At 44.5% G+C, this 14,605-nt stretch overlaps 1 protein-coding gene across 2 annotated transcripts in view; it reads left to right on the top strand.

Annotated features, from left to right (window-relative positions):
• marchf8 (membrane-associated ring finger (C3HC4) 8) overlaps positions 1-13,960 on the top strand; it is an 81,575-nt gene extending 67,615 nt beyond the window's left edge. For both annotated transcript variants that reach the window (XM_061087109.1, XM_061087110.1), the window contains 4 exons: positions 690-769; positions 6,705-6,885; positions 8,247-8,382; positions 12,321-13,960. In XM_061087109.1, the coding sequence (XP_060943092.1) occupies positions 690-769; positions 6,705-6,885; positions 8,247-8,382; positions 12,321-12,625 (702 nt within the window). In that variant the 3' untranslated portion in view covers positions 12,626-13,960. The remainder of the gene's footprint in view (positions 1-689; positions 770-6,704; positions 6,886-8,246; positions 8,383-12,320) is intronic.
• The last annotated feature ends 645 nt before the right edge of the window (positions 13,961-14,605 follow it).

The raw sequence follows: 14,605 nt of genomic DNA, 5'->3' as shown, positions 1-14,605 counted from the left end.
TTGCACTTAAAAACTGTAACTGGGTTTGGGTATTCCTCATCAGACGTTGTCATAGCAAAGTGGTCCTGTGGCATGATTCCAGCAGGAAATTTGGCGAGTAAAATATGATATAATTTACAGTCATAGGTTTTGTAAATAAAAACCCAAGTGGCAAAAAACCCTACCGTGTCCCTTCATCTCATCCTTTGCTCATGGTATTTGTTTCATAACGGCCTTGTACCTGCAGGAGCATCTGTAGTTCTCCTTGGAGGTTGAACGGGTTTCAGGCCTCACCTCCTCCAGCTGTGCCTTTCTTAGCGCCTCATTCTTCATAACTTGTCCCCATGTCTCGCCGCCTGCCCCCCCCCTCCTCTGCAGTCTTGGTGTTTTCGGCTGCTCCACCGCACGCTGACAGATTTCGCCCTGCACTACTTTAACCAGATAGATTAACCACCAGTGCTGTGGTCCTCCTTTTTATCTCCCGCTGAATCGGTCTGTGACATGTTTTCTCTCTGTCTGTGAAGATCACATTCAGATGTTGACAGCCTGATAGTTCTCACTGCAAACAACCTTTTCCTGGCAACAATGTGCCTGGATGCTGTTTGTTGAGAATAGCACTGGGTTTATTTCACCTCAGGGTTTCACTTGCATGTCTCGTTTTGTTTTCCATCCTAACCGTAATCTTTTTGTGCTTTTGTTGTGTTCCTCAGGCGGGTAGCCCGACTTCTGTCAACGCGCCGTGCAGTTTCTCCAGGACATCTGTTTCCCCCTCCAGCCAGGACATCTGCAGGTACGACCCCCTGCAACATCATTTCCCTCTGAGCGACACATTGACATGTACACCCGAGGACAAAAACTGTTATTTATCAGTCCTTTAGTGAAGAAGCTTATCAGTGGTTAATGTCGGTTTACCCTCTGGCAGCTCGCTGTCACTGTGTGGAGGAGCCTCAGTTGCGTGAAATCTGCTGTAAAATGGATTTGATTGTAACATGGTTCATCCAGTGTTTAGTTTTTTTCAGGCAGAGCCTCTGAAATCATTCTTTCCTCTAAATTTATTTTGGTTTCAAACACATGATGTCTTTTCCATTTTTCTTTCTTTGCTCTTTCCCGTTCCTCCTTCTTCTCCTTCACCGCCGTCATCGGTCACATGATCCTGTCATAAACGCACACTCTCGCACCAGCAGTCGTGATCAGGACTGTCAGAAGCAGACCGCTGTGGTCCTGTTGAATTCTAATGGTAAAACCTGTCAAGGCTCTGGAGGTATTTCAGTGACCACCCTCTGTGCAGACGCCAGTCAGGCCTGCAAACATGCTAAGCAACGCGACTGGCTCTCTCTGCTCCGCCCCTCCTCCGTCAACATCCGACCCGCCGGCTCGCTCAGGTTCTCCATGTCTCTGAACGACGTGGGCCAACGCGTGGACAGTCTCTGCCGCGGCCTGCACTTCATCGATCGCACCTGCTCGGAGGGAGAGCTGGAGCTGAAGCCCGTGGCCGCCCAGCCGGCCAGCTTGAATCGAAAGGGGCACACGCTCAACGGCAAGCTGGCTGCATCACCCCCACCCCCACCACCAAATCCCTCGTCCTTCTCCACATGCACCCACCCCCACCTGGTCCCTTCCTTCACCAACAACTACAAATACATGCAGGGAATCCCTCCCGCCGATTGTTTTACATCTGATCCTGCCATCGTTGCACCTCCTCCTCCTCCTACTCTTTCCAACGACCACCTCCTCCCGCATCACTCCCCGAGCGCCAACTTCCTCCGTCTCCTCCTCCCGTTTTCTCGATCCTCTACCTCGGCCAGCCTGCAGTGCTCCGAGTTAGGCAGCTATGGCTCTCACCTCCACATCACCAAGTCCTCCAGCGTCATGCTGGAAGCCAGCGAGACAGGGTTTCCCCCCGAGACACAGTTTCCCCCCGAGGATGCACTGGGAGCTGACAGCATGTTGGAGGAGGCCTGGTCCAGTCCTGCTCTAAAGGGAACAGGCAGGCTGGCTCCCCAAGATACAGTCACAATGACTGGCCCGGCCGCACTGCTCGCCCCGCTGTGCTACATGGATATGGATGAGGACAGTGACTTGGACCGCTGCTCGTCCCCTTTGTCGGACAAAACTGGGCCACTGTCAGGCTATTCGCTATCTGGGGACCTCTGCAGGTGGGTGACCGTCTGAATGGTGTGCTCCACACCCACCCTTACTTTGACTTGGTAGAGCCCAGACCACTCCCTGACCGTTAACATGGCAGTCAACCCCCCAGAGCCCTGCGGAGTAGTGGAGAGCTTCTCATCCTGTAGTGTAAACACCCAGCAAAAATCTTACACCCCAGCCATGTTTGTCTTGAAAACCCAGCTCTCAGTGGAACCATTAATCAGAAGAACCTGAAACGTAGACGCAACCCAATAAACCTCCCCCCAGCTGCCCTGATTCAACCCCTCATTGTGTCTAGAGCCGAAATCTGGCTTCATTTAATTTCATAGTATTTCCCTTGTATCTCTACCCTGTTTTTCACTGGGTTTTACAGCTGTGTAGTTTTATTTTTTTTTTGATCGATGAGGAATGCAAGTGTCTTTAACATATGCTGCTGAGATTTATCATTGATTTCTGGCTACAAGCCTTTAAACTTTGCAGTAAACGCAGGTACAGAGTGTGTCTCTGTCTGAGAGTGAGTGGAGCAAAGGCAGACCAGGGCTAATAAATGGAAAAGGCCACAGTCTGTGAGATTGGGTCAACAGAGCCATCACCAGTGTTTTTTTTACTTGACAGTGCGTGTACAATCAGAGCCATGGTGCGTTAGGACGGACTGATAGTGAGTAATGTTTGATTATAGACTGTCATGGCTGCGTATGATGCTTGATAGCGGTAGATTGCCAAGAAAAGGAACGTTAAGATCTCTCAGATCACTTGTCCCCTTTTGGTCTCAGTTAAGTATAAAACACAAAATATGATCAGTTCCATAGGTCTGCCCCCGCTGTCTCCTCGGCTTTGGTCTGTGCTCGTACTCTGCTCCAGATTATGCATCTTACATGCGTCAGCTGTGAGCTGATAGAGAAACATGAGCTTAGAAATGGCAAGGTGAAGGCCAGAGATCAGGAGGGAGATTATTGGCTTCAAATAGCTTGTGTAGTCTCTGACTGTAAACACACACACACACACACCCACACACACACACATCACGTCAGGTGGCTAGAAACGTGAGCTGTGCACAGTAGTAGTTGACCTCACCTGTGACAGTGCGTGTGTGTTGGCAGTTGTTGTTTTCACAGACAAATGACGTGTTAATTATCTTCCAGCTCGTTTATTGAAATCACTTCAGAGTGTAATGGTAAAACGTCTGATACCATGTGACCTGCTCTACTTCCTTATCAGAAATGTGACCTTTGAGAAAAACACAGAGGCACCGTTTCCAGATGCTCTATGTTGTTTGACACATAACTGCTATATGGTTTTGATCAGGAGAAAGCAAGATACATGATGAGGAGATGCCATTTAGTGACAAATTGCAGTTACTGTCAGGCTTGTGTCTCTTTTCTTTGCCTTTTCACCTTCTCCGGTTCTTGATTTGCCCCTTCTAATAATTTTTTTGTGCTCTGATTGCTTGAACGCTTTACAAATTTGCACTGTCCTTCTCATGAGTGTACTTGTAGAGTATTAGCTCCAAACCAAATATTGCTCCAAAGAGCCTCTCGTATTGGAACACCTCCACAGGGACCCTTTTGAAGCTTCAATATGCAGTGTATCGTTGGTGTATATTTAATACAACCAACTGGAGTCCATGTAATTTCTTAACATTTCTTCAAAAGTGAAGGGAAGTTCCTCTCAGGAAATTCAATATTCTTTTGAACAGTTTCGCCCACACACAGAGACAAGTAACCTCCTCAGACATGCAGAGAGGGGTGAGGAGGAACAAGGTAGACGGCTCCCGGTCCTGCTGCTGTTGCGGCTAATTCAATCGTGTTCCTCTGTGATCAGCGTGTCTCTGGCGTGAGTGTCGAGCTTAAACTGTTCCGATTGAAAGCAGGCTGGGAACAGGAGGGAACAAAACGCCTCAAATGTCCCACTCTGCCCCATATTACCCCTCTGAAAATCTGTTTAGCAGAAATACCCAGGAAAAAAAAGCAGATTGGTGCTAAAAAATTCATTTGAAAATTAATATCCGAGCATCTCCGGATGAGGGCAGAACAAGGAATAGCTGGAGGGGAAGGGGTTTAATGTGACACGCTGCGAGAGAGAAGCGAGGCCACCGGAGAAAAGTATGAGGAAACAGAAACAAACATGATAACAGGGATAAAGTGAACGTGTCAGCCAGGCGAGCATGTTTCCCTCTCAGCTTGTGATTTTCCCCGACTCTTGTTTTGCTTCCCACATTTTAATGGTGATAGACTCTAACGGCGCCTTTTACCATCTTAAAATGACTGTGAAACATGGGAGTGTTTTGGCTGCGATGCAAATTAAATTTTAATTTCAGCCTAACAGTGCTGACACGGATACACTTGATTTAGCTGTAAATTTGCATTCATTTGTTTAATATATGGATGTCTGTTATGTTGAATTTTCTGTTTGCAGGATTTCTGTCATGAAAGTGCATTTTCAAGCTATATCCAGGCTGTTATTGCAGAAAAAAAAAAAAACATTTCATGACAGAGGAACAGTCTCTTGCAGTCATATTGTTCTCTGATCATACTTTATTTCCACCCTGGCTCCATGTGGAGGTGTAGGGATTTTTCTGTGGTTATCCCGTCCTACGCCTAAAGAAAAAAACACATTAGCATTAGAATAATTAGTTAAATCTGTCCATTTCCCCAGGCACCCGTTGTTGATGCGAGCGTCGAGAGAGTTCAGATCCTGAGGCTGATTTTTAGAGCGGGATACAGGACATAATGTGGGATGAGAATCTGCAGTTCATCTTCAGATCCATGCAAACAAACAAAACAACCCAGCCATAAACAAACCAGACGAAAAAAACACCCTCTTCTCAAGATGTTAATTGTGCCTTGTCTATCCTTTAATCCCCCAATTCTCCTTCCATTCCCTCTACCTCCTCCTACTTTTTGAGCAACGCATAGAAAACGTCCTATTTTTATCATCCTCTCCTCACTGGGTCTCTTAATCTTGTTAAGCTTTGGCCAGATCAGCGAAGTCTGAAAATAGACGTTATCACGCTTGCTTACTTTCTGACACGTCTTGTGTCCTCACCCCTACACACCTGAACTGTGATAAAGACAATCCCATTTGAAAAGCCTGCTCTCTTGTCCACCACAGCCACCGCTGTCTGTTCTGCACTCTGGGGAAAAGTCTTTGCTGGTTGGAAAGTCATAGAAAAAGTGGATTTGAAGATACAGGTTGAAATACTCACCCCCCCTCCGCTGTGCTTCATTTATCTGTGGAGCCTCTGCAGGGAAATCATGTGCACTTTGTTTTACACTGCAACCAATTCTCCTCCCAGAGACATGAGCCTGAACTTTCATCAAAGTTTAGTTGTGGTGAAGCACACAGCAGCTGATTTTTGGGGCTTATTGCTCATTTACTCAGGACCTGAACATCAACAACAATGTCAAAGACCTGATACTTTATTCTCAGCCTCTGCTTCCTCTAAGTACGGGTGTGTGCGCGTGATATTTATTTTGTGGTTTACATCATTTCCCTTTCCTCTGAAACTAACTGTACTGAGTCTCACTCTCTTACTGATGGATGTGTGTGTATCTTCAGCAGCAGCTACACAGACACACACTCACTCACACTGAACAGGCCAACGCCGACAAATATAGTCGTCCTTTGTGTGGGTGACTAATAGCTGCTGTCCACCACTCTGTCAGACAGTGTCCGATATTTGTCATCGTTTGGACGAGAGGGGGGGTCTGCTTCACTCTGATATTAAAAATCTCTCACTGAGGAAAAAAACTGTCCAACAGACACCTCATAAAATGTCCCAGTTTTCTGCAGCTGTGCCCAGAATACCAAACAGAGCAAACTACATTACACAGTGTTACACTATGCATCCTTTTCATTCATCCATTATCTTATATAAGGGTGACAGAGGAGCTGGAGCCAATCCAATTAGACGAGAGGCCGGGTTCAGGACACGTTGCCAGCGTATCACGGAGCTGACAAACACACACAAACAACCATTACATGCACTCGTTAAAGCTCCTGCACTTGCAACAGATAACCGATTTAAGCCTGGAAAATTCACAGAGCTAATGTTTTGAATGCAACTCTTTCTTTAACTGATTGTTCTAGTTACAATTAGCGATCAACTAACACAATGATCATTACCGGCAATCAGTTCTATCAGTTCCCCCGGCGCTGAACCACAGACTGCTGCTGCCATGTCCTGCAAAGTATCTGAATTTAGATGTGCTGTGTAAAATTTTATACTGAAACGCTGCCAGAACTTGGAAGATTGGTTTCTGTAAATGTTATTTTCATAAGTAAATTAAACACTTAATTAATTTGTCTAAATTGAGTTTATTCATGGGACATGTATTGAGTCTAATACAGCAGATTCCCATCGGCCACTCTTTCTGTAGCTTCAACATCTGCAATGTGTGTGAGCATTTCCTAAACGCCAGCTATTCCCATTTCTAGCTTGGGGAAATATGTGTCAGCTTTTCTCCGCCAACTCGTCTCTTTCTGATATCTCCTCTCCCCTTGTATTTCTTCTGTTAAAGCTGTCTTGCCTCTAGCTTAGTATTGACTGTATCTTTTTTGTGGGGGTGCTCCCGTAGGATTTGTCACTGTGAAGGGGACGAGGACAGCCCCTTGATCACACCATGCCACTGCACAGGGAGCCTGCGCTTCGTCCACCAGTCCTGTCTACAGCAGTGGATCAAGAGCTCTGACACTCGCTGCTGTGAGCTCTGTAAATATGAGTTCATCATGGAGACCAAGCTCAAGCCGCTGCGCAAGGTGAGACACAGTCTGTGTGGGAACATATTTGTCTGAAGCTAGTGTTAAGCAGTTACACATATTACTTAAAGGAAGGGTTGGTAATTTGTTTCTGAAAACAATTTTTTTTCCCTTATTTATAGAAATCCTCCTTATAAATAGCATTTAATAAATAAAGTTGTCAGGAAAGAAAGTGTGCATTACGCAGTATTAAAAGTACTTGCAAAGTGTAACTTATTCTCTAATGTGACGGACTACTACTTCAGTATGGCTGAGTCTCTGCAGGGACCTCTTCCTCTTTCAGGTGTTTCTTCATCTGTGCTGCAGGAGGCGAAGTCTAATTGGTGCAGTGGACCAATCCCACTCTAATTATTGAGAACATAAAGAACGTCGACATGAAACGCTATGCATTGTACAAAATGTAGCTGAGTGGAATGTACAGATAATTGCTGATAGAAGTAGTGGATGAATTTTAAAAGAAACATGCGAAAATGTACTTAAGCTCTCTGTATAATGTATTTGTTACAGCGCTGGTTACTTTGTTACAGTTCAGCTTCAGTTAATTAATGCAGGCCGTCGCTGTCACTCTTTAGTTTATGAAGCTGTTTGTTCCAGAAGCTTTATCTGATCCATCTTAACCGAAGCATGACACTGAGCTCTGAAGCTGTTTTTATAAGCAAGATTTTTTTGGGGGGGGTGGGGGGGATGCGATTCATTTCAAATGGTTTAGAGGCAATTTGCTGTTATTTAAAGCTCTTATCAATCATTGTGGCCTGGAGATAGCAGGACACTCTAATTAAAATCCCTCCACCCTTCATTAGCTGCACAAAAGGCCTTAAACAAATGCTGCGCCGTTAATAGCCTCTGAATCCCACGGGGGAACATCGGCGGTTGCTCGTGTGTGAGCGTGCGGCCGTAGCGTTGATCAACATCGTTTCATGTCACACCAGCTCGTTCTCACCTTCTCTTAACCCTGCGATCAGAGCTGAACACACGAGTGATGTTTGGATGTTGGGAGAGACGGTACAACTTGTATATGCTGATGTTGGGTTTTCTGTGTTTTGTTGAGCTCATTTCCTGGTGTGTTGTGTCGTGCAGCCAGCGGCAGACAAGGTGCTACAGTGCGTTAGCTGAGCTGGCTGGCAGGCGGCTGTCCTCTGTGTCCGGTGCTGTGCACCACTTTTCTTTTCTATCTTACTACCAGGAAGCGCTTTGTGGCACTGGATCCTGATCACAGTGGCCCATTAAATATTTAGCTCACGCTCAGAGCTTTTCCCGGAATCGCTCGAGACAGCCAAGAGTGTTAAGTTTTCTGTATTCATGTGTTTGGTGTTGACCTCTCGACCTCCTCAAACATCCTTCCTGTGTCCCCTCTGCCTCAGTGGGAGAAGCTGCAGATGACGGCGAGCGAGAGGAGGAAGATCATGTGCTCTGTCACCTTCCACGTCATCGCCATCACCTGCGTGGTGTGGTCGCTCTACGTCCTCATCGACAGGACAGCCGAGGAAATCAGACAAGGTCAGCGCAGACTCGCACATGCACACACACAACCACTCACGTGAGGATGGTCATGACAACATCGTCCTGTGTGTGATGTGCCGTTCGTCCATTCATCCACAGTTTCCTGCCGTCTCCGGATCATTCATGCATCGTGTTTAGTGACAAATCTGCATACGTGAAGTGTTATGTGAGTGGCGAGTGTGAAATGTTCCCTTGGATTGGAATATACCTGGGTGTGATTCACATGCAGCAGCAGCAAAGTCACGGCTGAGTTTTTCAGTCTGTGAAGATTTTCAGACTTTTTCGTTCAATTCAGTTCACTTTGAAAGCGAAGGTTAAGAGATGAAAGAGATGAAGGAAAGAGATTAAAACAGACTTTTTATCTTAATCAGATCCAGTTTTAGATTGAAATCTCCACAGAGGTTTTAATTGCAAAGTGAGGTGTTGTTGGTTCACTCTTACATCTTGAAAGGGGGTTAGATCAGGTTGCTTGTGTGTGCTGTGAATTTCAATGACAGTCAGTTCATGGTAAGTCTTATTGTTAAAGAATAACTTATCCGCACAAAGTTGTCTTGTCTGTGTGCTTGTGTACTTGTGCACGTGGGCCATGTGACGGCAGCAGTCTGGGACATGGACACAGCAGCCAAAAGATAAAGATTTCAAGACACAATGATCCTGAGTATCTTATTTCCATGAAGCTATTTAGAGGAATAGTTTGAGTCTTGTTTTTTTTCTTCAGATAAAAAGAAGAAAAGAAAAGATTGGTACCGCTGTTATGTCTGAATATGAGACAGCCTTCACTTTCTCGGTCGAGTAAAGTTAAGTTGGGCTAGCAGTTAATTAAAGCTGCAGTATCTAGATTTTCAATTATGCGAGAATTTAAAGGACAAAAAATGTCAGTCCCTTCCTCCACTTTCAGCTGCGCAGAAGTAACCACAAACCACCAGAAATAAAAAACACACAGACTGGGCATTTCAAAACGACAATTCAGCAATTGTGCAAATGCAATAACTTGACACTAACCGCCAGTAACAGTTATGGTTAAAAACAAACATTTCAACTGCCTAATCACAGTCATGCAAAGAACTGCTGCTAACTGGGATATTTGTGTGTTTAAATTTAGTCCCTTTTTACCGTTATTGATGCTAAAAGACTTGACTGTGATTAAATTCACAAGTTCTGCCATGAGGTGTTTTTTGTTAATATAACCGGCTTCTCGCTGTGGCTTTGTGTTTAGTTAATATCTCATGATAGTGGTATCAATCTCCTTTAACACAAGGACAGAGCCCATTTCAACAGATTCCAGAAGTGACAAAGTGTTCTTTGAGGAGGTTGTGGCCACTTTTTGATGAACATATAGCCTGCAGGGTCACGGACAAGACGGCTGCTTTGTCCCATGATAAGCTTCCAGATTTATTTTTTTTAAAGTAATTTTCACATTTTATATTTGCCAACCTGTTGCTGAGCATGGATTGTAAAAGCCAGAGGCAAAACCAGTCAGTAGGTCATTGTGATCTTTAAAACCTCCAAATAAAAAGAACATTTACGCCGAGGAGTTTAAAGGCCTCTGTAGCGGCCCCTAGAGGCTGTGCTGCTTCTCACAAAGGGGTCAGAATCACTTTGCCACAGAACGATTGACACCACTGTCGTCTTAAGGGCCCTGTGGTCTCGCTCTCCGGCTGAAATCAGACGCTGCAGTTTGAACGATGAGCTGCTGTGACACCCGATGGCTCGTCGGCCGCTGCCACTCTTTCCTCTCTGACATATTCGCTGCTTCTGAGACAGTGTGCAGATGGAAGAACAGCCTGTGCCTGTTTAGCCCAACCTGATGATTCAGACTTGTTAGCATCCCTCAGGGCTGTCGGGTTCAATCACCATGGTGATGCCAAATCGCTCCTCACCAGTACCGGTCGTCCGTCTGCCAAATCACACACAACCACAGATCTGTTCTTTGTTTTCCTTGCCGACGACGACAGATTGCTGGAATACACCTTGAAATGTATATGCTATTGTCTTCTTTGATGGAATGTGTGTGATTGTATGATGTATGATCTGTAATATCTGACTTCTGGCTTTTCTATCAGTCTCTTTGTGTGTCTTTGGTAATACATGATACTAACACTCTCTTTACTCATGCAGCCGGAAGAATCCCAGGTAAACATTTCACGTTTGACCTTTTGACTTTCAAATTGTGTTTTCCCTGTCAGCCGTGTCCAGTTCTTTCCCAACCGCACTTTACACCCTTTTTACTTTACCCTTTTCTGCCATGATGTCAGGACAGAACCAATATTCACACCACCTCACTGAATGTTCCAACCCAGCGAACGCAGACATATACACGGGCGAGGGGCACACTGTGATTTTCTACGTATTATTTAAAGTTATATAGTCTTTTAAAACTTCATTAAATTCAATTAAAATTTAAATCGCTCAGACATATTCGAGTACATAAAAGGAAACGGGTGGAATGGTACTGTCGGATGCCGTTAAATAAAAAAAAACGGTGAGGAAATCAGGATCGAAGGAAGTGAAAAGAATCACATGTATTCAGCTTCAAATTCATTTATTCACAGTGGATACATGCTGAGAAATTAACGGACATATAAGACACATTCAACTCTTTCATTCACACATGAATCCACTTGATATATAAAAGCCAGAGTTGCAGCTGTTCAGCCTTCTAACTTTTTTCTGTTTATTTTTTGAAGATCCCTTTCCTGCCTCTTTGTTTTTGTTTTGGACGAGGCTGCCGCTTGTTGCAAATATTTACACTTGCTAAATTTGCTAATTTTTTTTTTTTACAACCCTTGCTTGAAGCCTCATATTTCAGGGGTTAGCAATTTGCAAATGCTGGAACTGCCTCAGGGGCCGTGGAAATGTTTTTGCACTATTAAGCAAATTAATGAAAAATCACACACTGCACATTACTGCTAATCACTTTGTAATGCTTGCTGTTGTACTGTGTTTTTTATTCATCTTGTTCCCTTATTTCTTATATTCAGTTAGTTTGGGGGCATTTTGTTCCTTTATCCAACTGTGACATTAGAGACATGTCGTTTCTATTCATGTCATTTAAACCTACTTATGTTAGATCACTGCACACTTAACACCCTGAATGATCTGACATACGGTGATTGTTTTGCTCTGCACAATATAGATGAAATCCTCCAACACAATAATTGAAAACTTTTGATCTGGATTCTAACAATTAGCACTTTATATGTGCCTGATATTTTTCATGAAGATATTTGCATAATTGTTTTAGAAATTCACAAAACTGTCAAAAGCTCTATCGCGCGAAGAAAAACTAAATCCCGTTTCCCCCGCCTTAAGTGAATTAGCTCCAAAGGTTAATGAGTTCTTCCTTAGCTCGTACCCCCCCACCCCCTTCCAGGAAGTTTTAATCAAATCAGTTGTGTAGTTTTTGTATAATCCTGCTTAAAGTTAGAAAAACCAACAGCAATGAGGAGGAAACTAATTCATATTTCTCTTATGGCCCAATGTGCTACAGTAACGCAGAATAATAGTAAGTGTCAAATCTCAATCTGAAAATACTGCAGAGATTTCTAATGAAAAAAAGTTCTATATCATTAAGAGAATAGTATAGTGAAAAAGGGGTTTTCTATAATATAAAATATACTGTGAAATATGCAGCACATTGAAACACTGTCCATTTGTCCTCCATTGAACGTGTGTAGTGTATTGTGTGATAGTACCTCCCAGCCACATACCTTCCTTGTTAAAGTAAAATGTAGTTCAAGGTTAATCTGTTCAATGATTGACTGAATCACCTTTTAAACTCGCAGCAGCTTAATGAGCGATTCTTGTCATTCCTGTTTTTGTTCTGACCTCCTGAACCTAGCAAACAAAACGTTCACGTACGAGACTGTAGACTTTCCTTCACAGGCTGGTCACTGATTGACTTGTGCCCATGTGTCCCTCTGTGTTTTCCTCAGGGATCCTGGAATGGCCGTTCTGGACCAAGCTGGTGGTCGTGGCCATCGGCTTCACGGGTGGACTGGTGTTCATGTACGTCCAGTGCAAAGTCTACATACATCTATGGAAGAGACTCAAGGCCTACAACCGGGTCATATACGTGCAGAACCGGCCGGAAACGTGTAAAAAGGTGGCGCTGGAGAAGCCGCCGCTCATGGAGCCGAGTCTGGAGAACAAGGAGGCGCTGGTCCCCACCCAGTCGGACACAAACTCCTCCCAGTACACAGAGACAGAGGACTACAGTATGGAGGTGCTCCATGTCTGACCGCTCAGACGACGCCATTGGTTGTCCCTCGAATGACACACACACACAAACATGCCCACGTGACGGTGGAAGGACCTGATCCCAGACTGACCCGCTGTCGTCTTCTGGTCATCTTATGTTTCTGTAGAGACAGACAGACAGACTGTGACTGTCCTCCTTTATCCTCACCCCTCCATCCTCCTGCACCCTTACTCCACACTCATTTCCCAGGACTGGACTGTTTTTAATCAGTCCTGTAAATGTCTGGAGAGGCCTGGAGCGTACCAATCTACACACACACACACACGCACGCACGCACATACACACACACATTCTTGTATGTACCTCTGGAGGAGCAGGACTGAGACAGATGGACTCACAAACGGCTCCGGAGGTTTACACATCTCTGACCCGTGGTTTCTTCGCTCGTGGGTTTGTTAGATTTGTTCGTTTTCTCCTCCTGTCTGTGATTCTACTCGGGCTCACCCTCTGTGGATCAGGATGTAGCGCCACGCATCGGATCTCTGGAACATTCCAGCCACTGCCGTCCCTGTCGCCGTGGTCTGTCAAGCTCACTCTGGTCCGACCAGCGTCTTGACCTGGACACACATTGCAGCACTTTTCTTTTTTCTTTTTTTTTTGTTTCCCTTTCTTTAGTTCCTCTTTATTTGTTTTTCTTTCATTTTCAAGTCTTATACGTGGGGGAGAACATACTCAGACAACCTTGAAAATGTTTCCTGTGTTATTTGACGTTGCATTTCTTTATACGCACATACACGTATATATATATTAAAGCTCCTGTGGATGATAAAAAGGAATTGGGGTTGAAAAATGGAACCAAGCTGAAAGAATCATGTGAGTGTTTTAGTCGAACCTGAAAAACGGGTTTTCATTATGACACGTCAGGCTCAGAGCTCTAAAGGAGATTATGGAAAAATCCAGCCACATGACTTCTCTGACCCAACAGCAACTTTGTGAAGGCTTTGAGAATGTAAACTTTTTAAATAATGGTTAAAATATAATATAAAACATTTCAAAAAACAATTTTTTTACCGGCCACAGGAAATTGTGGGATAATTCCCACATCCCTCACAATATAATGTCCCTGTGGGCAAAACCAACGTCGCTCATTTTAGTTTTTTTTATCATGTGAATGAGACCGTATTTACCTTGTGATATTCCATGTGCAGATTTTGAAATGTTTGTTTAGTCATGGGATTTGCTTTGAGAAATTTGCAGCTGCCTGTTTTCAGTCTGTTTCGCTTAAATTTTAAATACTTATGACTGCTCTAAATGAGCTGTTTGCTCTGCAGATCTGGACACACACACACACACACACACACACACACACACACACACACACACACACATCCACATCTAATCCATCTCGTCACTTGTGTTAACACACTTCAGCTCAGAAGGTGCCAGATCTGATGTTTCACCATGACGTTCAGGATCATTACCAGCGCATGTGGGATGAGCAGGAATCTCATTTTCAGTGAAAGTGTCTCTTCTTCTTGGTGTCTCTCAAACTGCGGAGGACGTCTATTTTAGTACTAATCACACGGCGGCCGGCATGTTCCTGTTCATTTGATTGTTTTTCTCACTTCTGGCCTTATGCGGTTCAAATGAGACAAGTTGTTCCAACACCTTTTTTTTATTCCTCTGCAGAAGCACAGCTTAAACAGTGTCGCTGTGTAGGTCCACCATTCTTTACAGCAGTGTAACATTTTCACTGTAGACATTTATTTTGCAGTAAAAAGCCATTATAAAACAGGCTTAGGTTTTCTTCCTGAGCACAGCCAGCCTCATCTTTCATTGATGAGCTGACTGCAGCGCCACCTGCTGGTGCGCAGCTGGAGGCGCAGTCTGGTGCAGGCGGCTGCTGGTTTCTGAGGGAGTGACGGTTCATGTCAGTGCTTTTGTGTACGTGGGAGCACAGTGATGCCAGGGCTCATGTTGAGCCTCATAGCCATTCCAGCAATACACACACACACTCGC

Source organism: Limanda limanda, chromosome 15 (genome assembly GCF_963576545.1).
Source record: "Limanda limanda chromosome 15, fLimLim1.1, whole genome shotgun sequence".
In the NCBI taxonomy this organism is placed as follows: domain Eukaryota; kingdom Metazoa; phylum Chordata; class Actinopteri; order Pleuronectiformes; family Pleuronectidae; genus Limanda; species Limanda limanda.
Note: the sequence above shows the minus strand (reverse complement) of the source record. Positions and strands in the feature narration are given on the sequence as shown.